Raw genomic sequence first — 26,728 nt, forward strand, 5'->3', positions numbered from 1 at the left:
TCATTTGACATCATCATATCATCGATGTTCTCATCGATGATGTCATAAAGGTTCAAATGATTATTATTATCATTTGGAATACAAGAATTCTCAGTTTGCTTTTCAACGACGTTGGAGGTACAACACTTTGATAGAGAGACGATTTCGGACGGTGATTTTAGAAACCATTTCAACTGCAATCAAAATGATTTTAACTATCGGTTGGGGCCTTGGGTTTCTTGTCACGAAGGGAGTAGAGAAGTTGCTGGGATATCGGATAAAAGATGAAGACATTTCAGCAGAGAGCTCAACTGACGAAAGTACAAAACACCTTGATTTAGACATTGTCGCCAAAGACAATGTAAGACAAACTGATGTTTCAGCAGAGAGCTCATATGAAGATGAACGACATAAGTACTTTGGATTCGAAGATTTCTTTGAAGACTGTGTAAAACACCGTTGTGTTTCAGCAGAGAGCTCATCTGAAGATGAAGGATTTGAGTACTCTGGATTTGACATTATTGCCGAAGACAATGTGAAACACAGTGATGTTTCTGCAGAGAGCTCATCGGAAGATGAAGGACTTAAGTACTCTGATTTTGACATTGTCGCCATAGACAATGTAAAACACAGTGATGCCTCAGCAGAGAGCTCATCTGAAGATGAAGGATTTAAGTACTCTGGATTTGACATTGTCACCGTAGACAATGTAAAAGTCGATGGAATTTCAGGAGAATTTGAAGAGGATAAGACAGGAAAGTACTTGGGTTTTGAAATTTTTCCTGAAGATCAGAAGGACATTGATGCTTCCTCTAAAGTTGAGGAAGTTGCCATCAATACGCATTTGACAGTCAACACATCTGAAAACACTGCTGCTTTGGAAAGCGTCTGTCTTCCTGATATCAAAATGGAGCTGGAATTGGAAATCTACTCTGGGGACAGAGAAATGAACATTGATGACACCTCAGAATACTTTGACGATTTTGTTGAACAAATGGCTATGAAAGAAAGCTGTGACAGCAAGGAAAGTCTGACGAATTTTGAAAAAGTCTTTGAAAATCCATCAACAGAAGAAACCGCTTCAGTTGATGTAAACACAATGGGTGAAATTAAAAATTACACGGACAACTTTGAGAACCTGGACACAAAAGATATGGATGATTCACTTAAGGAAGTTGACTCTGGAAGCAAAAATGCTGCAAAGGTTGTGTCACATTTTGATGAAGTGTCTGAGTATTCTTCATCAGAAGAATGGTCTTCAGATGAAGAAAGCTCTATAGATGACATTGAAAATGAACCTGACCATTACGATAGCATTTACGCTAAGGACGTTGATGCTTCCACTAATGATGAGGAAGTTTGTTCTGGAAGCCCAAATGCAGAGGATATGTGGACAGAGTTTGGAGAAGTGTATAAGTTTTCTTCTTCAGAGGAATCGTCTTCTGAAGAAGAAAACTTAGAAGATGGAAATCCGAATGACACCGATGATTTCGACGCTATGGATGTAAATATTTACCCAGGAATGTACTTCTGCAAATTCTCCAACTCCTTTTTTAACAGCTGGATGAATGCCACAACACAAAGTACCATGAACTTGACTATTGTCAGAAGGTTTGTGGCTCAGTATCCTGAGGAGATTTCGGAACTTTTTGCAGAGACACCATTGTTTGCGAGGTGTTTCTTTACAGCAATGTACCATCCAGGAAGAGACTTTCCTCCACATGAGATCTTTGCTGTTCAGAATGAACTCGTTGAAACTTTGAAGATTAAGGATGTAAAACATCAGGACAAGCCAGGAGTCCTGTTGTTTTACATGTTGCACTATCTGGCCCAGTGTGGAATCTACACAAACTCTAAGCTGTATACAACTGACCACTGTGAACAATGTCAGAAATGTTCACGAATTATTCGCAACCTTGGTCCTGTCATTCCTCTGCCAAAGGAGCAACAAAATGACACCACATCAACTCTTCTGGAGAATTATTGGAGCAGAATGTCAGAAAGTTGCGACACCTGCAAGTCCAACAAAAAGAGGGATTGCTTTTTTAATGAAACTGATGTGATGACCCTGATTCTGCCATGGCCAGACAGTCCAGACGATATCAGACGACCTGTGATACCTGACCCAGTTCTTGACGTTCCTGTAAAACATGGAACTCAGTTATATCATCTGTCCTCCGTCATTTGCCGGAGACAGGAAACTACTTCTGACACCAGCAGCTTTTATACATATCTGGTGTGTGGAGAACTAGTGTTTAAGGCGGAGGATGAGCGGGTATCGGTGGAGAATATCGACTGTGGAGCTGACGTTTGCAGCAACGGGTATATCTACATCTACGAAAAAGCCACAGAAGGACGGGACGAATACAGTGTAGGGCTCAAAGTGACAACTGACCAGCAACAAAGGTAGTGCTTTAGACACATTTTGGAGGAAGTGGGTAGAACATGGCCCACACAGAGTAGGACATGTCCCTGCCTCCATTATCAAGGAGTCTGGGACATGTCCAAGGATTATTATGGGCAACGCTAGATCAGCTCGACATTTAGGAGGAATTATAATGGGACATTTGGGAGGAATTATAATGGGACATTTTTCAGGAATTATAATGGGACATTTGGGAGGATTTAATATGGGACATTTGGGAGGATTTTTCATAAATTTCCCATTATAATTCCTTACAATGTCCCATATTAATTCCTTTGGGAGGATTTAATATGGGACATTTTTGAGGAATTTATACGGGACATTTGGGAGGAATTATAATGGGACATTTGGGAAGAATTATAATGGGATATATTTGAGGAATTATAATGGGACATTTGGGAATAAATAATATGGGACATTTGAGAGAAATTAATATGGGACATTTTTGAGGAATTTATACGGGACATTTGGGAGGAATTATAATGGGACATTTGGGAGGAATTATAATGGGACATTTTTGAGGAATTATAATGGGACATATGGGAGGATTTTCCCCAAATTTCCCATTATAAGTAATTCCAAATGTCCCATATTAATTCCTTTCGGAGGATTTAATATGGGACATATGGGAGGAATTATAATGGGGCATTTGGGAAGAAATAATATGTGATGTTTGGGAGGATTTATTATGGGATAATTGGGAGGAATTATAATGGGACATTTTGGGGGAATTTCCCAAATGTCTTATTATAATTCCTTCCAAATGTCCCATATTAATTCCTTTCGGAGGATTTAATATGGGAAATTTGGGAGGAATTATAATGGGACAATTGGGAGGATTTAATTTTGGACATTTGGGAAGAATTATAATGGGACATTTGGGAAGAATTATAATGGGATAATTTGGAGGAATTATAATGGGATAATTTGGAGGAATTATAATGGGACATTTGGGGGGAATTTCCCAAATGTCCCATTATAATTCCTTTGGGAGGATTTAATTTGGGACATTTGGGAGGAATCAATATGGGATAATTGGGAGGATTTAATTTTGGACATTTGGGAAGAATTATAATGGGACATTTGGGAAGAATTATAATGGGATAATTTGGAGGAATTATAATGGGATAATTTGGAGGAATTATAATGGGACATTTGGGGGGAATTTCCCAAACGTCCCATATTAATTCCTTTGGGAGGATTTAATTTGGGACATTTGGGAGGAATCAATATGGGATAATTGGGAGGATTTAATATGGAACATTTGGAAGGATTTAATTTGGGAGGAATTATATTTTGACATTTGTGAGGAATTATCATGGGACATTTGGGAGGAATTATAATGGGACAAATGTGGTGGAACGCGAATTTTGCATCATGGATGTACAGCCAACAGGTGTACCTAATAAAGTGGCCGGTGGTTGTATATACTAGTTTGTTGTTGTTGTTGTTGTTTTTGACAGGAAGCAGAGAAGACATGGGCAAAGATAGAGGGAGAGGACATGCAGCAGCAATCTTAACATCAGAAATCAGAGCCCAGACGGTTTCATCAATCATCCCAATCTGTTTGTCTCCCTTACAAGTTTCAGCTCATGAAAATATCATAAGGTCATACTATTAGGTTTCAAAAATCTTTCCTCCAGATAGGCTCGCCTCTTAAGGAGAGGCGGGTCTGCTACTTCCTCTGCATCAATACAGGTGGTACATTTCAAGCAAGAACCTGATTAACCCAAAGTGAGGCTGGAATAAGCTCACAGTGAAACTAAAGATGCTGGGTTGTTTCACTGGAATATTTAAATATTGTATATGAACAGTGCCAGCTTAGATGTGAATGACGTGAGCCGCTTACCAAATAAAAGACTTCACACTGTTTTCGGTTAGGAAACATTTTAAGGGTTAGAATATTTGCTCTTAACACAGGTGACTGTCGCTGGATCCTGCATCCTCCTTCATCAAAACCAAAAATAACTCAGTTTATGTAATACCCACTCTAAACTCAGCAGATGGTCCTTGCTGCAAGCTGATGCTTATGATATATTCCCTGATAGAAATACTTTTAGATGCATCAGTCAAATACAAACCTTTGCATCTTATTTCCATCAGCTCCCAGAAAAGAATAAGACATGTGGCACTGTGTCTTATTCTTTTTGTTTTGTTATTGTGTCAAGAGATGCAAATACTTTGTGTTTTGCAGAGGAATGAAGCTGTCATTCACTCCTCTGTTCTTCCTGTTTCAGAGTTATTACTTTTTGCTCACATTTTAACATCCATCCTTCGATGATCTTACATGTTTATCCCTGTTGGGGTCATGAGGGGTGCTGGTCCCTATCTCCAGCGGTCAATGGGCGAGAGGTGGGGTTCACCGTGGGCAGGTCACCAGTCTGTCTCAGGGCAACACAGAGACAGACAGAATAAACAACTATGCACACACACACTCACACCTAAGGAGAACTTAGAGAGACAAGTCAGCCTGACAGGCAAACAAGCAGCTGCTAACTGCTCAACACATTTAAATATATTGACTTTATAGACAGACTGAACTTCAACGATTTAGTTATTAAAATAATAAACTGCATCTCTAACTACATCACTGTCAACAGTGTTCATAATTTAATGTGAAAAGAAACAATTAATTTCAACACATAAAACAGTGGCTGAATAAAAACAGTTTTACCAGTCATTGGAAGTGGAAATATTCATTTCATAGGCATGGAAGTGGCACAGGCTATGATGCAGTGTGTTGCAACACTGAATGATGCACCAGCTTCTGGTCAGCAGCTTTGAATCAATGACAAAATATAATAGCTGCTGAAGAAAAACAGCTTCTGCCTTTGTGTTTTGTTAATGTTTGTGTGATGTGGCCAGCTCATCTTCTCTTGATCCTTAAGAAGATGTTTTCTCCTCCCTTTAGTCTCTTACACTGAGCTGCTTCCTCTTCCTGATGCTGAGCTGCAGATTGTGCAACACCAAGCATCTTGTCTGTAGAACTTGATACTTTGTGCTTTTCCTCCAGTTGTGTGAAACACTTTATCTGGACATACATACAGGTGGACTACAAATTGAATAAGTTCATGGAAATGAGCATATTTATGAGTGACTTTTTTGGAGAACACAGATTTAATTGAGATTTCCCTAGTGGGGTCATGAGGGGTGCTGGTGCCTATCTCCAGCTAACTTTTAAGGTGAGAGGCGAGAGAAAACCCTTTCCAGAGGTTCACCCTGGAGGTCGTCAGTCTGTCGCAGGGCAACACAGAGACAGACAGGACAAACACCTTGTGAATTTAAGTCAATAAATACAAAACTTAAATTAAGCATTTATTGACTTAAATTCACAAATTTAGATGTCTACGCATGCATTTTTAATTGACAGTAGTCTTATCTCATACATAACTCCTGGTGTTTCCATAGCAACTAAAACAAACAAGAACCTGACAGGTCATTTGACATCATCATATCATCGATGTTCTCATCGATGATGTCATAAAGGTTCAAATGATTATTATTATCATTTGGAATACAAGAATTCTCAGTTTGCTTTTCAACGACGTTGGAGGTACAACACTTTGATAGAGAGACGATTTCGGACGGTGATTTTAGAAACCATTTCAACTGCAATCAAAATGATTTTAACTATCGGTTGGGGCCTTGGGTTTCTTGTCACGAAGGGAGTAGAGAAGTTGCTGGGATATCGGATAAAAGATGAAGACATTTCAGCAGAGAGCTCAACTGACGAAAGTACAAAACACCTTGATTTAGACATTGTCGCCAAAGACAATGTAAGACAAACTGATGTTTCAGCAGAGAGCTCATATGAAGATGAACGACATAAGTACTTTGGATTCGAAGATTTCTTTGAAGACTGTGTAAAACACCGTTGTGTTTCAGCAGAGAGCTCATCTGAAGATGAAGGATTTGAGTACTCTGGATTTGACATTATTGCCGAAGACAATGTGAAACACAGTGATGTTTCTGCAGAGAGCTCATCGGAAGATGAAGGACTTAAGTACTCTGATTTTGACATTGTCGCCATAGACAATGTAAAACACAGTGATGCCTCAGCAGAGAGCTCATCTGAAGATGAAGGATTTAAGTACTCTGGATTTGACATTGTCACCGTAGACAATGTAAAAGTCGATGGAATTTCAGGAGAATTTGAAGAGGATAAGACAGGAAAGTACTTGGGTTTTGAAATTTTTCCTGAAGATCAGAAGGACATTGATGCTTCCTCTAAAGTTGAGGAAGTTGCCATCAATACGCATTTGACAGTCAACACATCTGAAAACACTGCTGCTTTGGAAAGCGTCTGTCTTCCTGATATCAAAATGGAGCTGGAATTGGAAATCTACTCTGGGGACAGAGAAATGAACATTGATGACACCTCAGAATACTTTGACGATTTTGTTGAACAAATGGCTATGAAAGAAAGCTGTGACAGCAAGGAAAGTCTGACGAATTTTGAAAAAGTCTTTGAAAATCCATCAACAGAAGAAACCGCTTCAGTTGATGTAAACACAATGGGTGAAATTAAAAATTACACGGACAACTTTGAGAACCTGGACACAAAAGATATGGATGATTCACTTAAGGAAGTTGACTCTGGAAGCAAAAATGCTGCAAAGGTTGTGTCACATTTTGATGAAGTGTCTGAGTATTCTTCATCAGAAGAATGGTCTTCAGATGAAGAAAGCTCTATAGATGACATTGAAAATGAACCTGACCATTACGATAGCATTTACGCTAAGGACGTTGATGCTTCCACTAATGATGAGGAAGTTTGTTCTGGAAGCCCAAATGCAGAGGATATGTGGACAGAGTTTGGAGAAGTGTATAAGTTTTCTTCTTCAGAGGAATCGTCTTCTGAAGAAGAAAACTTAGAAGATGGAAATCCGAATGACACCGATGATTTCGACGCTATGGATGTAAATATTTACCCAGGAATGTACTTCTGCAAATTCTCCAACTCCTTTTTTAACAGCTGGATGAATGCCACAACACAAAGTACCATGAACTTGACTATTGTCAGAAGGTTTGTGGCTCAGTATCCTGAGGAGATTTCGGAACTTTTTGCAGAGACACCATTGTTTGCGAGGTGTTTCTTTACAGCAATGTACCATCCAGGAAGAGACTTTCCTCCACATGAGATCTTTGCTGTTCAGAATGAACTCGTTGAAACTCTGAAGATTAAGGATGTAAAACATCAGGACAAGCCAGGAGTCCTGTTGTTTTACATGTTGCACTATCTGGCCCAGTGTGGAATCTACACAAACTCTAAGCTGTATACAACTGACCACTGTGAACAATGTCAGAAATGTTCACGAATTATTCGCAACCTTGGTCCTGTCATTCCTCTGCCAAAGGAGCAACAAAATGACACCACATCAACTCTTCTGGAGAATTATTGGAGCAGAATGTCAGAAAGTTGCGACACCTGCAAGTCCAACAAAAAGAGGGATTGCTTTTTTAATGAAACTGATGTGATGACCCTGATTCTGCCATGGCCAGACAGTCCAGACGATATCAGACGACCTGTGATACCTGACCCAGTTCTTGACGTTCCTGTAAAACATGGAACTCAGTTATATCATCTGTCCTCCGTCATTTGCCGGAGACAGGAAACTACTTCTGACACCAGCAGCTTTTATACATATCTGGTGTGTGGAGAACTAGTGTTTAAGGCGGAGGATGAGCGGGTATCGGTGGAGAATATCGACTGTGGAGCTGACGTTTGCAGCAACGGGTATATCTACATCTACGAAAAAGCCACAGAAGGACGGGACGAATACAGTGTAGGGCTCAAAGTGACAACTGACCAGCAACAAAGGTAGTGCTTTAGACACATTTTGGAGGAAGTGGGTGGAACATGGCCCACACAGAGTAGGACATGTCCCTGCCTCCATTATCAAGGAGTCTGGGACATGTCCAAGGATTATTATGGGCAACGCTAGATCAGCTCGACATTTAGGAGGAATTATAATGGGACATTTGGGAGGAATTATAATGGGACATTTTTCAGGAATTATAATGGGACATTTGGGAGGATTTAATATGGGACATTTGGGAGGATTTTTCATAAATTTCCCATTATAATTCCTTACAATGTCCCATATTAATTCCTTTGGGAGGATTTAATATGGGACATTTTTGAGGAATTTATACGGGACATTTGGGAGGAATTATAATGGGACATTTGGGAAGAATTATAATGGGATATATTTGAGGAATTATAATGGGACATTTGGGAATAAATAATATGGGACATTTGAGAGAAATTAATATGGGACATTTTTGAGGAATTTATACGGGACATTTGGGAGGAATTATAATGGGACATTTGGGAGGAATTATAATGGGACATTTTTGAGGAATTATAATGGGACATATGGGAGGATTTTCCCCAAATTTCCCATTATAAGTAATTCCAAATGTCCCATATTAATTCCTTTCGGAGGATTTAATATGGGACATATGGGAGGAATTATAATGGGGCATTTGGGAAGAAATAATATGTGATGTTTGGGAGGATTTATTATGGGATAATTGGGAGGAATTATAATGGGACATTTTGGGGGAATTTCCCAAATGTCTTATTATAATTCCTTCCAAATGTCCCATATTAATTCCTTTCGGAGGATTTAATATGGGAAATTTGGGAGGAATTATAATGGGACAATTGGGAGGATTTAATTTTGGACATTTGGGAAGAATTATAATGGGACATTTGGGAAGAATTATAATGGGATAATTTGGAGGAATTATAATGGGATAATTTGGAGGAATTATAATGGGACATTTGGGGGGAATTTCCCAAATGTCCCATTATAATTCCTCCCAAACGTCCCATATTAATTCCTTTGGGAGGATTTAATTTGGGACATTTGGGAGGAATCAATATGGGATAATTGGGAGGATTTAATTTTGGACATTTGGGAAGAATTATAATGGTACATTTGGGAAGAATTATAATGGGATAATTTGGAGGAATTATAATGGGATAATTTGGAGGAATTATAATGGGACATTTGGGGGGAATTTCCCAAACGTCCCATATTAATTCCTTTGGGAGGATTTAATTTGGGACATTTGGGAGGAATCAATATGGGATAATTGGGAGGATTTAATATGGAACATTTGGAAGGATTTAATTTGGGAGGAATTATATTTTGACATTTGTGAGGAATTATCATGGGACATTTGGGAGGAATTATAATGGGACAAATGTGGTGGAACGCGAATTTTGCATCATGGATGTACAGCCAACAGGTGTACCTAATAAAGTGGCCGGTGGTTGTATATACTAGTTTGTTGTTGTTGTTGTTGTTTTTGACAGGAAGCAGAGAAGACATGGGCAAAGATAGAGGGAGAGGACATGCAGCAGCAATCTTAACATCAGAAATCAGAGCCCAGACGGTTTCATCAATCATCCCAATCTGTTTGTCTCCCTTACAAGTTTCAGCTCATGAAAATATCATAAGGTCATACTATTAGGTTTCAAAAATCTTTCCTCCAGATAGGCTCGCCTCTTAAGGAGAGGCGGGTCTGCTACTTCCTCTGCATCAATACAGGTGGTACATTTCAAGCAAGAACCTGATTAACCCAAAGTGAGGCTGGAATAAGCTCACAGTGAAACTAAAGATGCTGGGTTGTTTCACTGGAATATTTAAATATTGTATATGAACAGTGCCAGCTTAGATGTGAATGACGTGAGCCGCTTACCAAATAAAAGACTTCACACTGTTTTCGGTTAGGAAACATTTTAAGGGTTAGAATATTTGCTCTTAACACAGGTGACTGTCGCTGGATCCTGCATCCTCCTTCATCAAAACCAAAAATAACTCAGTTTATGTAATACCCACTCTAAACTCAGCAGATGGTCCTTGCTGCAAGCTGATGCTTATGATATATTCCCTGATAGAAATACTTTTAGATGCATCAGTCAAATACAAACCTTTGCATCTTATTTCCATCAGCTCCCAGAAAAGAATAAGACATGTGGCACTGTGTCTTATTCTTTTTGTTTTGTTATTGTGTCAAGAGATGCAAATACTTTGTGTTTTGCAGAGGAATGAAGCTGTCATTCACTCCTCTGTTCTTCCTGTTTCAGAGTTATTACTTTTTGCTCACATTTTAACATCCATCCTTCGATGATCTTACATGTTTATCCCTGTTGGGGTCATGAGGGGTGCTGGTCCCTATCTCCAGCGGTCAATGGGCGAGAGGTGGGGTTCACCGTGGGCAGGTCACCAGTCTGTCTCAGGGCAACACAGAGACAGACAGAATAAACAACTATGCACACACACACTCACACCTAAGGAGAACTTAGAGAGACAAGTCAGCCTGACAGGCAAACAAGCAGCTGCTAACTGCTCAACACATTTAAATATATTGACTTTATAGACAGACTGAACTTCAACGATTTAGTTATTAAAATAATAAACTGCATCTCTAACTACATCACTGTCAACAGTGTTCATAATTTAATGTGAAAAGAAACAATTAATTTCAACACATAAAACAGTGGCTGAATAAAAACAGTTTTACCAGTCATTGGAAGTGGAAATATTCATTTCATAGGCATGGAAGTGGCACAGGCTATGATGCAGTGTGTTGCAACACTGAATGATGCACCAGCTTCTGGTCAGCAGCTTTGAATCAATGACAAAATATAATAGCTGCTGAAGAAAAACAGCTTCTGCCTTTGTGTTTTGTTAATGTTTGTGTGATGTGGCCAGCTCATCTTCTCTTGATCCTTAAGAAGATGTTTTCTCCTCCCTTTAGTCTCTTACACTGAGCTGCTTCCTCTTCCTGATGCTGAGCTGCAGATTGTGCAACACCAAGCATCTTGTCTGTAGAACTTGATACTTTGTGCTTTTCCTCCAGTTGTGTGAAACACTTTATCTGGACATACATACAGGTGGACTACAAATTGAATAAGTTCATGGAAATGAGCATATTTATGAGTGACTTTTTTGGAGAACACAGATTTAATTGAGATTTCCCTAGTGGGGTCATGAGGGGTGCTGGTGCCTATCTCCAGCTAACTTTTAAGGTGAGAGGCGAGAGAAAACCCTTTCCAGAGGTTCACCCTGGAGGTCGTCAGTCTGTCGCAGGGCAACACAGAGACAGACAGGACAAACACCTTGTGAATTTAAGTCAATAAATACAAAACTTAAATTAAGCATTTATTGACTTAAATTCACAAATTTAGATGTCTACGCATGCATTTTTAATTGACAGTAGTCTTATCTCATACATAACTCCTGGTGTTTCCATAGCAACTAAAACAAACAAGAACCTGACAGGTCATTTGACATCATCATATCATCGATGTTCTCATCGATGATGTCATAAAGGTTCAAATGATTATTATTATCATTTGGAATACAAGAATTCTCAGTTTGCTTTTCAACGACGTTGGAGGTACAACACTTTGATAGAGAGACGATTTCGGACGGTGATTTTAGAAACCATTTCAACTGCAATCAAAATGATTTTAACTATCGGTTGGGGCCTTGGGTTTCTTGTCACGAAGGGAGTAGAGAAGTTGCTGGGATATCGGATAAAAGATGAAGACATTTCAGCAGAGAGCTCAACTGACGAAAGTACAAAACACCTTGATTTAGACATTGTCGCCAAAGACAATGTAAGACAAACTGATGTTTCAGCAGAGAGCTCATATGAAGATGAACGACATAAGTACTTTGGATTCGAAGATTTCTTTGAAGACTGTGTAAAACACCGTTGTGTTTCAGCAGAGAGCTCATCTGAAGATGAAGGATTTGAGTACTCTGGATTTGACATTATTGCCGAAGACAATGTGAAACACAGTGATGTTTCTGCAGAGAGCTCATCGGAAGATGAAGGACTTAAGTACTCTGATTTTGACATTGTCGCCATAGACAATGTAAAACACAGTGATGCCTCAGCAGAGAGCTCATCTGAAGATGAAGGATTTAAGTACTCTGGATTTGACATTGTCACCGTAGACAATGTAAAAGTCGATGGAATTTCAGGAGAATTTGAAGAGGATAAGACAGGAAAGTACTTGGGTTTTGAAATTTTTCCTGAAGATCAGAAGGACATTGATGCTTCCTCTAAAGTTGAGGAAGTTGCCATCAATACGCATTTGACAGTCAACACATCTGAAAACACTGCTGCTTTGGAAAGCGTCTGTCTTCCTGATATCAAAATGGAGCTGGAATTGGAAATCTACTCTGGGGACAGAGAAATGAACATTGATGACACCTCAGAATACTTTGACGATTTTGTTGAACAAATGGCTATGAAAGAAAGCTGTGACAGCAAGGAAAGTCTGACGAATTTTGAAAAAGTCTTTGAAAATCCATCAACAGAAGAAACCGCTTCAGTTGATGTAAACACAATGGGTGAAATTAAAAATTACACGGACAACTTTGAGAACCTGGACACAAAAGATATGGATGATTCACTTAAGGAAGTTGACTCTGGAAGCAAAAATGCTGCAAAGGTTGTGTCACATTTTGATGAAGTGTCTGAGTATTCTTCATCAGAAGAATGGTCTTCAGATGAAGAAAGCTCTATAGATGACATTGAAAATGAACCTGACCATTACGATAGCATTTACGCTAAGGACGTTGATGCTTCCACTAATGATGAGGAAGTTTGTTCTGGAAGCCCAAATGCAGAGGATATGTGGACAGAGTTTGGAGAAGTGTATAAGTTTTCTTCTTCAGAGGAATCGTCTTCTGAAGAAGAAAACTTAGAAGATGGAAATCCGAATGACACCGATGATTTCGACGCTATGGATGTAAATATTTACCCAGGAATGTACTTCTGCAAATTCTCCAACTCCTTTTTTAACAGCTGGATGAATGCCACAACACAAAGTACCATGAACTTGACTATTGTCAGAAGGTTTGTGGCTCAGTATCCTGAGGAGATTTCGGAACTTTTTGCAGAGACACCATTGTTTGCGAGGTGTTTCTTTACAGCAATGTACCATCCAGGAAGAGACTTTCCTCCACATGAGATCTTTGCTGTTCAGAATGAACTCGTTGAAACTTTGAAGATTAAGGATGTAAAACATCAGGACAAGCCAGGAGTCCTGTTGTTTTACATGTTGCACTATCTGGCCCAGTGTGGAATCTACACAAACTCTAAGCTGTATACAACTGACCACTGTGAACAATGTCAGAAATGTTCACGAATTATTCGCAACCTTGGTCCTGTCATTCCTCTGCCAAAGGAGCAACAAAATGACACCACATCAACTCTTCTGGAGAATTATTGGAGCAGAATGTCAGAAAGTTGCGACACCTGCAAGTCCAACAAAAAGAGGGATTGCTTTTTTAATGAAACTGATGTGATGACCCTGATTCTGCCATGGCCAGACAGTCCAGACGATATCAGACGACCTGTGATACCTGACCCAGTTCTTGACGTTCCTGTAAAACATGGAACTCAGTTATATCATCTGTCCTCCGTCATTTGCCGGAGACAGGAAACTACTTCTGACACCAGCAGCTTTTATACATATCTGGTGTGTGGAGAACTAGTGTTTAAGGCGGAGGATGAGCGGGTATCGCTGGAGAATATCGACTGTGGAGCTGACGTTTGCAGCAACGGGTATATCTACATCTACGAAAAAGCCACAGAAGGACGGGACGAATACAGTGTAGGGCTCAAAGTGACAACTGACCAGCAACAAAGGTAGTGCTTTAGACACATTTTGGTTGGAGGAAGTGGGTGGAACATGGCCCACACAGAGTAGGACATGTCCCTGCCTCCATTATCAAGGAGTCTGGGACATGTCCAAGGATTATTATGGGCAACGCTAGATCAGCTCGACATTTAGGAGGAATTATAATGGGACATTTTTCAGGAATTATAATGGGACATTTGGGAGGAATTATAATGGGAGATTTGGGAGGAATTATAATGGGACATTTTTCAGGAATTATAATGGGACATTTTTCAGGAATTATAATGGGACATTTGGGAGGATTTAATATGGGACATTTGGGAGGATTTTTCATAAATTTCCCATTATAATTCCTTACAATGTCCCATATTAATTCCTTTGGGAGGATTTAATATGGGACATTTTTGAGGAATTTATACGGGACATTTGGGAGGAATTATAATGGGACATTTTTGAGGAATTATAATGGGACATATGGGAGGATTTTCCCCAAATTTCCCATTATAAGTAATTCCAAATGTCCCATATTAATTCCTTTCGGAGGATTTAATATGGGACATATTGGAGGAATTATAATGGGGCATTTGGGAAGAAATAATATGTGATGTTTGGGAGGATTTATTATGGGATAATTGGGAGGAATTATAATGGGACATTTTGGGGGAATTTCCCAAATGTCTTATTATAATTCCTTCCAAATGTCCCATATTAATTTCTTTCGGAGGATTTAATATGGGAAATTTGGGAGGAATTATAATGGGACAATTGGGAGGATTTAATTTTGGACATTTGGGAAGAATTATAATGGGACATTTGGGAAGAATTATAATGGGATAATTTGGAGGAATTATAATGGGATAATTTGGAGGAATTATAATGGGACATTTGGGGGGAATTTCCCAAATGTCCCATTATAATTCCTCCCAAACGTCCCATATTAATTCCTTTGGGAGGATTTAATTTGGGACATTTGGGAGGAATCAATATGGGATAATTGGGAGGATTTAATATGGAACATTTGGAAGGATTTAATTTGGGAGGAATTATATTTTGACATTTGTGAGGAATTATCATGGGACATTTGGGAGGAATTATAATGGGACAAATGTGGTGGAACGCGAATTTTGCATCATGGATGTACAGCCAACAGGTGTACCTAATAAAGTGGCCGGTGGTTGTACATACTAGTTTGTTGTTGTTGTTGTTGTTTTTGACAGGAAGCAGAGAAGACATGGGCAAAGATAGAGGGAGAGGACATGCAGCAGCAATCTTAACATCAGAAATCAGAGCCCAGACGGTTTCATCAATCATCCCAATCTGTTTGTCTCACTTACAAGTTTCAGCTCATGAAAATATCATAAGGTCATACTATTAGGTTTCAAAAATCTTTCCTCCAGATAGGCTCGCCTCTTAAGGAGAGGCGGGTCTGCTACTTCCTCTGCATCAATACAGGTGGTACATTTCAAGCAAGAACCTGATTAACCCAAAGTGAGGCTGGAATAAGCTCACAGTGAAACTAAAGATGCTGGGTTGTTTCACTGGAATATTTAAATATTGTATATGAACAGTGCCAGCTTAGATGTGAATGACGTGAGCCGCTTACCAAATAAAAGACTTCACACTGTTTTCGGTTAGGAAACATTTTAAGGGTTAGAATATTTGCTCTTAACACAGGTGACTGTCGCTGGATCCTGCATCCTCCTTCATCAAAACCAAAAATAACTCAGTTTATGTAATACCCACTCTAAACTCAGCAGATGGTCCTTGCTGCAAGCTGATGCTTATGATATATTCCCTGATAGAAATACTTTTAGATGCATCAGTCAAATACAAACCTTTGCATCTTATTTCCATCAGCTCCCAGAAAAGAATAAGACATGTGGCACTGTGTCTTATTCTTTTTGTTTTGTTATTGTGTCAAGAGATGCAAATACTTTGTGTTTTGCAGAGGAATGAAGCTGTCATTCACTCCTCTGTTCTTCCTGTTTCAGAGTTATTACTTTTTGCTCACATTTTAACATCCATCCTTCGATGATCTTACATGTTTATCCCTGTTGGGGTCATGAGGGGTGCTGGTCCCTATCTCCAGCGGTCAATGGGCGAGAGGTGGGGTTCACCGTGGGCAGGTCACCAGTCTGTCTCAGGGCAACACAGAGACAGACAGAATAAACAACTATGCACACACACACTCACACCTAAGGAGAACTTAGAGAGACAAGTCAGCCTGACAGGCAAACAAGCAGCTGCTAACTGCTCAACACATTTAAATATATTGACTTTATAGACAGACTGAACTTCAACGATTTAGTTATTAAAATAATAAACTGCATCTCTAACTACATCACTGTCAACAGTGTTCATAATTTAATGTGAAAAGAAACAATTAATTTCAACACATAAAACAGTGGCTGAATAAAAACAGTTTTACCAGTCATTGGAAGTGGAAATATTCATTTCATAGGCATGGAAGTGGCACAGGCTATGATGCAGTGTGTTGCAACACTGAATGATGCACCAGCTTCTGGTCAGCAGCTTTGAATCAATGACAAAATATAATAGCTGCTGAAGAAAAACAGCTTCTGCCTTTGTGTTTTGTTAATGTTTGTGTGATGTGGCCAGCTCATCTTCTCTTGATCCTTAAGAAGATGTTTTCTCCTCCCTTTAGTCTCTTACACTGAGCTGCTTCCTCTTCCTGATGCTGAGCTGCAGATTGTGCAACACCAAGCATCTTGTCTGTAGAACTTGATACTTTGTGCTTTTCCTCCAGTTGTGTGAAACACTTTATCTGGACATACATACAGGTGGACTACAAATTGAATAAGTTCATGGAAATGAGCATATTTATGAGTGACTTTTTTGGAGAACACAGATTTAATTGAGATTTCCCTAGTGGGGTCATGAGGGGTGCTGGTGCCTATCTCCAGCTAACTTTTAAGGTGAGAGGCGAGAGAAAACCCTTTCCAGAGGTTCACCCTGGAGGTCGTCAGTCTGTCGCAGGGCAACACAGAGACAGACAGGACAAACACCTTGTGAATTTAAGTCAATAAATACAAAACTTAAATTAAGCATTTATTGACTTAAATTCACAAATTTAGATGTCTACGCATGCATTTTTAATTGACAGTAGTCTTATCTCATACATAACTCCTGGTGTTTCCATAGCAACTAAAACAAACAAGAACCTGACAGGTCATTTGACATCATCATATCATCGATGTTCTCATCGATGATGTCATAAAGGTTCAAATGATTATTATTATCATTTGGAATACAAGAATTCTCAGTTTGCTTTTCAACGACGTTGGAGGTACAACACTTTGATAGAGAGACGATTTCGGACGGTGATTTTAGAAACCATTTCAACTGCAATCAAAATGATTTTAACTATCGGTTGGGGCCTTGGGTTTCTTGTCACGAAGGGAGTAGAGAAGTTGCTGGGATATCGGATAAAAGATGAAGACATTTCAGCAGAGAGCTCAACTGACGAAAGTACAAAACACCTTGATTTAGACATTGTCGCCAAAGACAATGTAAGACAAACTGATGTTTCAGCAGAGAGCTCATATGAAGATGAACGACATAAGTACTTTGGATTCGAAGATTTCTTTGAAGACTGTGTAAAACACCGTTGTGTTTCAGCAGAGAGCTCATCTGAAGATGAAGGATTTGAGTACTCTGGATTTGACATTATTGCCGAAGACAATGTGAAACACAGTGATGTTTCTGCAGAGAGCTCATCGGAAGATGAAGGACTTAAGTACTCTGATTTTGACATTGTCGCCATAGACAATGTAAAACACAGTGATGCCTCAGCAGAGAGCTCATCTGAAGATGAAGGATTTAAGTACTCTGGATTTGACATTGTCACCGTAGACAATGTAAAAGTCGATGGAATTTCAGGAGAATTTGAAGAGGATAAGACAGGAAAGTACTTGGGTTTTGAAATTTTTCCTGAAGATCAGAAGGACATTGATGCTTCCTCTAAAGTTGAGGAAGTTGCCATCAATACGCATTTGACAGTCAACACATCTGAAAACACTGCTGCTTTGGAAAGCGTCTGTCTTCCTGATATCAAAATGGAGCTGGAATTGGAAATCTACTCTGGGGACAGAGAAATGAACATTGATGACACCTCAGAATACTTTGACGATTTTGTTGAACAAATGGCTATGAAAGAAAGCTGTGACAGCAAGGAAAGTCTGATGAATTTTGAAAAAGTCTTTGAAAATCCATCAACAGAAGAAACCGCTTCAGTTGATGTAAACACAATGCGTGAAATTAAAAATTACACAGACAACTTTGAGAACCTGGACACAAAAGATATGGATGATTCACTTAAGGAAGTTGACTCTGGAAGCAAAAATGCTGCAAAGGTTGTGTCACATTTTGATGAAGTGTCTGAGTATTCTTCATCAGAAGAATGGTCTTCAGATGAAGAAAGCTCTATAGATGACATTGAAAATGAACCTGACCATTACGATAGCATTTACGCTAAGGACGTTGATGCTTCCACTAATGATGAGGAAGTTTGTTCTGGAAGCCCAAATGCAGAGGATATGTGGACAGAGTTTGGAGAAGTGTATAAGTTTTCTTCTTCAGAGGAATCGTCTTCTGAAGAAGAAAACTTAGAAGATGGAACTCAGAATGACACCGATGATTTCGACGCTATGGATGTAAATATTTACCCAGGAATGTACTTCTGCAAATTCTCCAACTCCTTTTTTAACAGCTGGATGAATGCCACAACACAAAGTACCATGAACTTGACTATTGTCAGAAGGTTTGTGGCTCAGTATCCTGAGGAGATTTCGGAACTTTTTGCAGAGACACCATTGTTTGCGAGGTGTTTCTTTACAGCAATGTACCATCCAGGAAGAGACTTTCCTCCACATGAGATCTTTGCTGTTCAGAATGAACTCGTTGAAACTCTGAAGATTAAGGATGTAAAACATCAGGACAAGCCAGGAGTCCTGTTGTTTTACATGTTGCACTATCTGGCCCAGTGTGGAATCTACACAAACTCTAAGCTGTATACAACTGACCACTGTGAACAATGTCAGAAATGTTCACGAATTATTCGCAACCTTGGTCCTGTCATTCCTCTGCCAAAGGAGCAACAAAATGACACCACATCAACTCTTCTGGAGAATTATTGGAGCAGAATGTCAGAAAGTTGCGACACCTGCAAGTCCAACAAAAAGAGGGATTGCTTTTTTAATGAAACTGATGTGATGACCCTGATTCTGCCATGGCCAGACAGTCCAGACGATATCAGACGACCTGTGATACCTGACCCAGTTCTTGACGTTCCTGTAAAACATGGAACTCAGTTATATCATCTGTCCTCCGTCATTTGCCGGAGACAGGAAACTACTTCTGACACCAGCAGCTTTTATACATATCTGGTGTGTGGAGAACTAGTGTTTAAGGCGGAGGATGAGCGGGTATCGGTGGAGAATATCAACTGTGGAGCTGACGTTTGCAGCAACGGGTATATCTACATCTACGAAAAAGCCACAGAAGGACGGGACGAATACAGTGTAGGGCTCAAAGTGACAACTGACCAGCAACAAAGATAGTGCTTTAGACACATTTTGGAGGAAGTGGGTAGAACATGGCCCACACAGAGTAGGACATGTCCCTGCCTCCATTATCAAGGAGTCTGGGACATGTCCAAGGATTATTATGGGCAACGCTAGATCAGCTCGACATTTAGGAGGAATTATAATGGGACATTTTTCAGGAATTATAATGGGACATTTATCAGGAATTATAATGGGACATTTGGGAAGAAATAATATGTGATATTTGGGAGGAATTGTAATGGGATAATTGGGAAGAATTATAATGGGATAATTGGGAAGAATTATAATGGGACATTTGGGGGGAATTTCCCAAATGTCCCATTATAATTCCTCCCAAATATCCCATATTAATTCCTTTGGGAATTCGTTTAATAACTTTGTAATTCATGTTTGTCTTTCATTGATTCATGGATGACTTTGGTCAAATTCTGTTGTTTTCAAAGCCAATTGGAACAACACACAAAAGTGCTAAATGAGACATTCTGAATGACTGGAAATCCAAAATGATTAAAAATAAATACATTTTACACCAGCTTGCAACTTTGGTCATCAACCTAAGGAAGTTGGGTTTATGTTGGCCACACATTTTATTTCTGGAACAAAATGTAAGTATTTTTATTTAAGTTTTATTAGAACTTCATTAAAATAGAAGTTTTCTCTTTAAATAATTAAAGAAACAGTAATAGTGGTTGTAATTTAGATTTATTTGGGGTATTTTTTTAATCCCTTTACAAGTCTCTTTTTGAAAATAAAAATCTAAACTATAAAGCACACTTGAAGATTTTGCTAAAAAGCTCACATGCAAAACAGAAATAGAAGCTCCTTCTGATAAAAATCTCAGTTTGTTTGAAAGTTATTTATGCTATTTGTTAACTTATAAGAGCCTTGAGACACATTTTACTTTCCCAGAAAGAAACAAAAGCCCTTTTCTTAGAAGTCATGAAGCTTCTCTTTAAAAAATTACACTAAACACAATCGTGCTCAACAGTAAGACAATAATCTTTGGCAAATATTGACTGACAAAGATGCCAGCGTCTTGTTTGGGCTGAACACGCTCTATCTGCATCACTTGTTTCTATAGTATTCCTGCCCGCAGTGTTTCGCTGATGGTGTGTTTTGAGCAAAAACTTTGCAAACGTAATACTTGGAATATTAATGTCTTTCCTGAAAGTCCTGTGCAGGAAGATCACGCAGAAACCCGGTTGACACGGGAGATTTCAGGAAATCAACACAGAGTGAAAAACACAGTCCCTCTTTTCCCTCAGAAAGGAGTAAGATGACAAGTTCTACATGACAGTGTGACTTGTATCTGACACAGTCAAAATGTCTTTGTGCAGAGAGATTGAAAATAAAAGTGAATGAGGTCGATGAGTCTTCACACTCAGGATGTTAAAACATTATTGCTACAGGAAGATCTAATACGTTCCTGGGTTTGTGCGTCATTCGCTTTGCTTCTCGTTTGTCCTGGCTGCATTGTGGGAATATTTCCATTATTATTATTTTTTTTCTTCAGCTACCATATCACAAACATTTTAAAGAATCAGTCCATTTCTGGTCAAGCTTATGAGCTGAGGTGGTAAATGAAACATTTTATTGTTTGAACAATGTCTCTTTTTCTAAAATGTTACCTGATATTCGAATTATAAAATTTATCCCAGTCACCTGACATCAGTTCAGGTAAAAATAGAAATGAGCTGATTCCACTCAACTCCTGCTTTGTAAATACCAGGTGTCACTCAGTCACTCGAGTCATGAGACTACGCTGTTGCAGACGGAAAGGAAACAGAACAAAGGATTTTTTTTTGTTGTTGACCTGCTTTGACTTCCATTAAGCCATCCTTGATGTGTTTCATTTTGAAAACCACAAATATGTTAGCCTTCCCAGAAGCTGGGCCAGGTTCCTTAACCGATTTTAATTATGCTAACTCTTTTTAGTGAGGATAGATTAACGTGTTTCTGTCCTTGCCTCCTTTTATTAGATAACTGAAGAAATGGGCTCCGTCCTCCAGTTACTCCGCCCTCTGACCCAGGGTCTCAGCAGCTCAGAGGTCACGGATCAGCAGGACGACCTGCAGGCCTTGATGCACCGACTGAAGGGAGCGGCCCAATCTCTGTCACACGCATCCAGTTCCCAGGTGAGGGCCAGGACAGGAAAATGGGAACAAAAGGCTGCATTGTTGGTTCAAATCTAAAAAGGACGAGATGAGTTCACTTTAAAAAAAAAAAGTTGTCTCAACTTTCATTAGTAAAGAGTCACTATACACGGATATGTATCAGATAAAGAATGACCCAGTAAATCACGTGAGCTGCACTTTATGGGTAAGCATGCTTTACCTGAAAGTCAGGTTTGTATTTTTATATCTTTTGTTCAGTTCTAGAGAAGCATACACAATACCTCATTATGATAATATATAAATCTGCTGAGGTGAAACGTTTACCTTCACTCTTTCATTAGAGGTAAGAGATGCATGCAGAACAAAGAAAAGTAAAAAGCGCGTCCTTAGCCATCCTGTTTATTTAGTCTTTCTTATTTACACGCGGCTATTTAAGCTGCCCTTTTGCGTCAAAAAGAAAAAAGAAAATTATGGCGGAACAGTTTACGTTTTCTGGAGAAGGATAAAATTACGTCAGTTTCCATCAATGTCTTTATCCAGAAAATATTTCAAGTTTTCTCTTTAGATTTATTTTTGTTAAAAGGGATATATAAATAAATTTCTCATGTTTATTGGTTATTAAAAACAGCTGAACACGTATAATCACTGTTCACCTCTGATTTGTCCCAGTTGATATTTTACAGAGTTTCTTTTTACTGCTATCATGCATCGTCAATCTGTGTCTAACTGCATTTGTACTGTAATTAAATAACCAGCCGCACCTCCTCCACCTTTAGAGTATCGTTCCAAGAAGGCAGAAGCCACAGAAACCCCTTCTGTTGCACATGCGTGGCTGACACCTGATCTCTCTGTTACTGTCTGTTTCTGTCTAGGAGGTGAATCTGGCCTTTGTCGACGGGATGGCCGATCACTGTGGGAATCTGAGCACAGCGCAGGAGCTGAGGGATCAGGTAACCAGTGATGAAAAGAATTCGAGTCATTGCCTGTGGCGTCCTATTGTATCAAAACTGGGCTGCAGCACAGACGTTAAATCTTCTCTCTTACTATCATCCCAAAGTAGCTGACTTAACTCATACAAACTTAATATAACAGTATGGATACAGGTGTACTCATCTTTTGGCTACTTTGTTTAATGCTGCCTTTAAAATCTTCATTTTATTTACAAGTGAGAACAATCTTTCGTAACACATCCCTAATCTTAATTTCGGGGTAAGCTTCCCTTGGGATAACGTGGTTTTGTTTAGTTTTTTGCTATTTTGTCTTCTTGTTGCAGAACATCCAGCTGCAGCAGGAGAATGCCGAGTTGCTGCAGAAGCTGCAGAGCATGCAGGATCAAAAGGACTTCGTCCACCAGGCCGTCAGAGACCGGGATGAAGCTATCGCCAAGTACATAACTCATAATTGTTAAAGTATTCATATTCAAATAGTTTACAGTTTACATAAAGTTCTTTGCAAAGATATCAGTAGTTGCTAAACCTTTTCGCAATTTGCCACGTTACAACCACAAATTGGAATATAATTTATTGGGATTTTGCATTGTGGAGTACTGAGAAAAGGGTACAAGCTTATTTGAAAAAATAATACCTAAAACATATTGAGATTCATTTCCCCCTTTGCTTAGGGGGAAAGAAAGGGGGGACTTGGCTTAGAGCCCCATAAATAAAATCGGATGCAATAAACTGCATTAATAAGTTGCCTAATTGGTAATAAAGTCCATTTGTGCACAAATCTCTTCTCGGTATGAATCAAGGTGTTGGCAAAGGTTTACAGGTTTGTTGGAGAACATTAGCTTACAAACATTAGCATCAGGAAGACTAAGAAACACAGCAGACAGGTCAGGGAAAAGCAGCCTCTTGTAACCCTGGAGCAACTGCAACAATTGAAAGCTCAGATGGGAGAATCTGTTGACAGAACAACTATTAGACTATTAGTCATGTAATTGTAAAAAAGAGTGTCAAAAAAGTAAGCCATTGCTGAAAGAAAGCTAAAAGACGTCCTGTTTGCAGTTTACAAACACATGAATGCTCTGTACAGAGACAAAAAGTTTACTTTTTGGCCTACATCCAGAGTGCTTGTGTGTGTGGCAGAAACCTATCACCCATAAACACACCATGCCTATTGTGTGACATGGTGGTGGCAGTATCATGCTGTGGGGGTCCTTTTCATCAGAAGGGACAGAAAAGTTGGTCAGAGTTATGTAAAGAAGAATAAAGCTTATAAAGCAGCCCTGGAAGGAAAGCTGATTGAAGCTGCCAGAGACTGTAGGCTGAGGTAGTCTTTACCCGGCACACTCCTCACATTTATCTGCTCATAAGAAACAATGCAACCTTATTTCTCCACCCCACAATTATTCACAACTTTAAGTTTGTCTATTAAATAAAATCTAAATCCAATACATTGAAGTTTGTAATGTGACAATGTGAAAAAAAGGGATGAATACACTTGCAAGGCAAAGATAAATGATGGATGTAGTTCATGTTTGCTGTAGCTATTCTTACAGCTGTTACGTTGTGGCAAATTTGATCCTCATTTATTAGAAGCATTTTGTTTTATCTCTCAACAGGAAAAACCTGATGGAGGCTGAATTGGTGAGAAGCAAAAACGACATGATGTGTTTGAACAACCAGTTATTAGACGCTATCCAACGTAAGCTGGAGCTGTCCCAGGAGCTGGAGGCCTGGCAGGTCAGCTTATTTTCTTAGTTTTGACTCTTTCTAATGTCAGCTCAGCTCCAACAAAATATGTTTTAATATCTGCTGTACTGTCGAAGCAACAACTTGTATTTGGAAGTCTGCAATATTTGACAACCAGGAATGTCCACGTGTCCCCACTGGGGCACAAGGGACAGACATTTGTGTCCCAACAGTTTTGGGGGACATGAGCAGCAGGAGTCCATGAGTTGCCACAAACGCCGAGCCACTGCTGCCCTGTCTGAGCGTCTTGATAACATCGATACTAAAACGCTGATTTTATTTTCTGTCATTTAGATTCTTTATTCGGACTAAAAGACTAATTTATAGTAATTCACATGTTTTGTATTAGTTACAAACGCAAACATTAAAGTAACTTTTGAAATGGTGACTTTCTGCATGTTGAAGCTTATTGGTTCAAACGTAAAACGTTTTTTTTAATTTTTTTTATTTTTGGGGGGATCAAAAATTTTCACAAAATGATCAAAAACCTTTAAAATGGATTTCCAATTTTCACATCTGAGGAAATTAGCAAGGGAAATTGAAAGTGTATGTGTACGTCATTTAATTACTTGATATTTTTAAATTAAAACTTCCAAAAAAGACATTAATAAACACTCTGTTAATTAACATGGGGGTCTACATTTACCATTTACCATTGAAACCAGGTCTTTTGCTCAGAGGGTCCTTTCACTGGAAAAAAATGGCCGACTCCTAAAAAACTAGGTTCCTTTCTGTCATCAAACTTTACACTTGACAAAGTGCAGTCAGGAAAGCAGCACTCAGCAACATTAGTTGCTCATACCTGACACTGCAAATAGTCTTTAAGATGATAAAGGTCTAAAAGAGCGCTGAGATCCTTCTAATGACAGATAAGAAAATTAAATGAGAGAGTCTCAATTTATCGCAGTTTGTGAATTCTGTCCTGCTCACCCGCTCTTTCCTTCCTTTGCCTCAGGACGACATCCAGATCGTCATCAACCAGCAGCTGAAGTCGCAGCAGCAGACGGAGCAGCCGCAGAAGAAGCCCACCTCCAACGGCCTGCCGTTCTTCCGACGACCCAGCAGAACGGCCTCCACCTGGACGCGCCAGCTCTCCCCTTCCTCCTCGTGGAGTTCAGACAGTAATGCGGACAAAGTGCAGGCCCCCTGGAGAGAATGGCTAAGACTGGGGAAAGGGGCACAATACGGAAAATAATGTCCTACACAGCCCCACGGACCGCTGGTTGAGGGAACATGAAGCAACGAGATCAGAGAATGTCACAAGTGAAGACGAGGGAGCCATGAAGTCGGCTCTGAGAGATGAAGGACACAAACAAACACTTTATCGATGGACATTTGTAGCACAACACATTTCAGTGAAGGCTCAGCCATCTTCAGATCTAAGCTGTGACAACGTGGAAACACCTGCGTTCTCATAAAACTGGCTAACAAACATTTTGTTTATTATATAAAACTGTATAATAATTACACAACGCTTGTAATTCAATGGAAAGTTTTTGTTTAGGTTTATTTAACTTGACGATCAAACACTTAATTTTCAGCTACACTGAATTTATTTCCTCTAAGTTGGATGTAAAAGTTTATGTTCTTTGAAGGTTGTGTTAAACAGTTACTTCTCAGTTTCTTCTGAGATGTACAGTAATGTATTTTTTTAAATATAATTTTCACTTTGTTTTTTATTAAAAAAGTTATTTTTTTTATGTTTACTTGAAATGTGTTATGCTGCAGACATGTCTGACTGTTCAGTTTTGAAGTCGTTCAGTCATAAACTGTGTTGTTTTCCTAAACTTTCTGACTTTGTTTTTCGCGCATTTTACATTTCAGAGTTTCGTAGCATATTAAGAAAAAGCCTTTTTTTTTTTTTTTATTCTAACATTTTAAAAAAAGAACAATTGGTCAGCTGACCTTCCATTCAAACAAAATAGGTCAAAGGTGACATTATTCTGGTTCTACTTTAATTTAGTTTTGCAAAAAATAGTTCTGGGAAAAATATTAAAAACTCTCATTACAGGCATAATGTCTGTAATGAGACTTTATTAGTATGCACACATACTAAGTCTGGGCTTTTAATTATTTAATTCAATCCTTCATTTTTAGCATACACCATAAATGTTGGTTGTTTTTTTTTATAAAAGCTTGGTTCACAAAATTGTGACTTCCCAATTTTCCACAAATTGTGTATATAGGCTTCCTGCCTCCAGAGGGAAAGAAACCTCAGATCATGTAGAAGTGTAAAAATGTCCTCATTTGACCAC

At 39.1% G+C, this 26,728-nt stretch overlaps 1 protein-coding gene across 1 annotated transcript in view; it reads left to right on the forward strand.

The window, feature by feature from the left end:
* LOC106699685 (BICD family-like cargo adapter 1) overlaps positions 1–26,260 on the forward strand; it is a 37,335-nt gene extending 11,075 nt beyond the window's left edge. The window contains exons 6-10 of the mRNA XM_014469523.2: positions 21,646–21,801; positions 22,653–22,730; positions 23,054–23,166; positions 24,344–24,464; positions 25,429–26,260. Coding sequence (XP_014325009.2) covers positions 21,646–21,801; positions 22,653–22,730; positions 23,054–23,166; positions 24,344–24,464; positions 25,429–25,668 — 708 coding nt within the window. The 3' untranslated portion in view covers positions 25,669–26,260. The remainder of the gene's footprint in view (positions 1–21,645; positions 21,802–22,652; positions 22,731–23,053; positions 23,167–24,343; positions 24,465–25,428) is intronic.
* The last annotated feature ends 468 nt before the right edge of the window (positions 26,261–26,728 follow it).

The sequence above is a fragment of the Xiphophorus maculatus genome, chromosome 18 (genome assembly GCF_002775205.1).
Source record: "Xiphophorus maculatus strain JP 163 A chromosome 18, X_maculatus-5.0-male, whole genome shotgun sequence".
Classification (NCBI taxonomy): domain Eukaryota; kingdom Metazoa; phylum Chordata; class Actinopteri; order Cyprinodontiformes; family Poeciliidae; genus Xiphophorus; species Xiphophorus maculatus.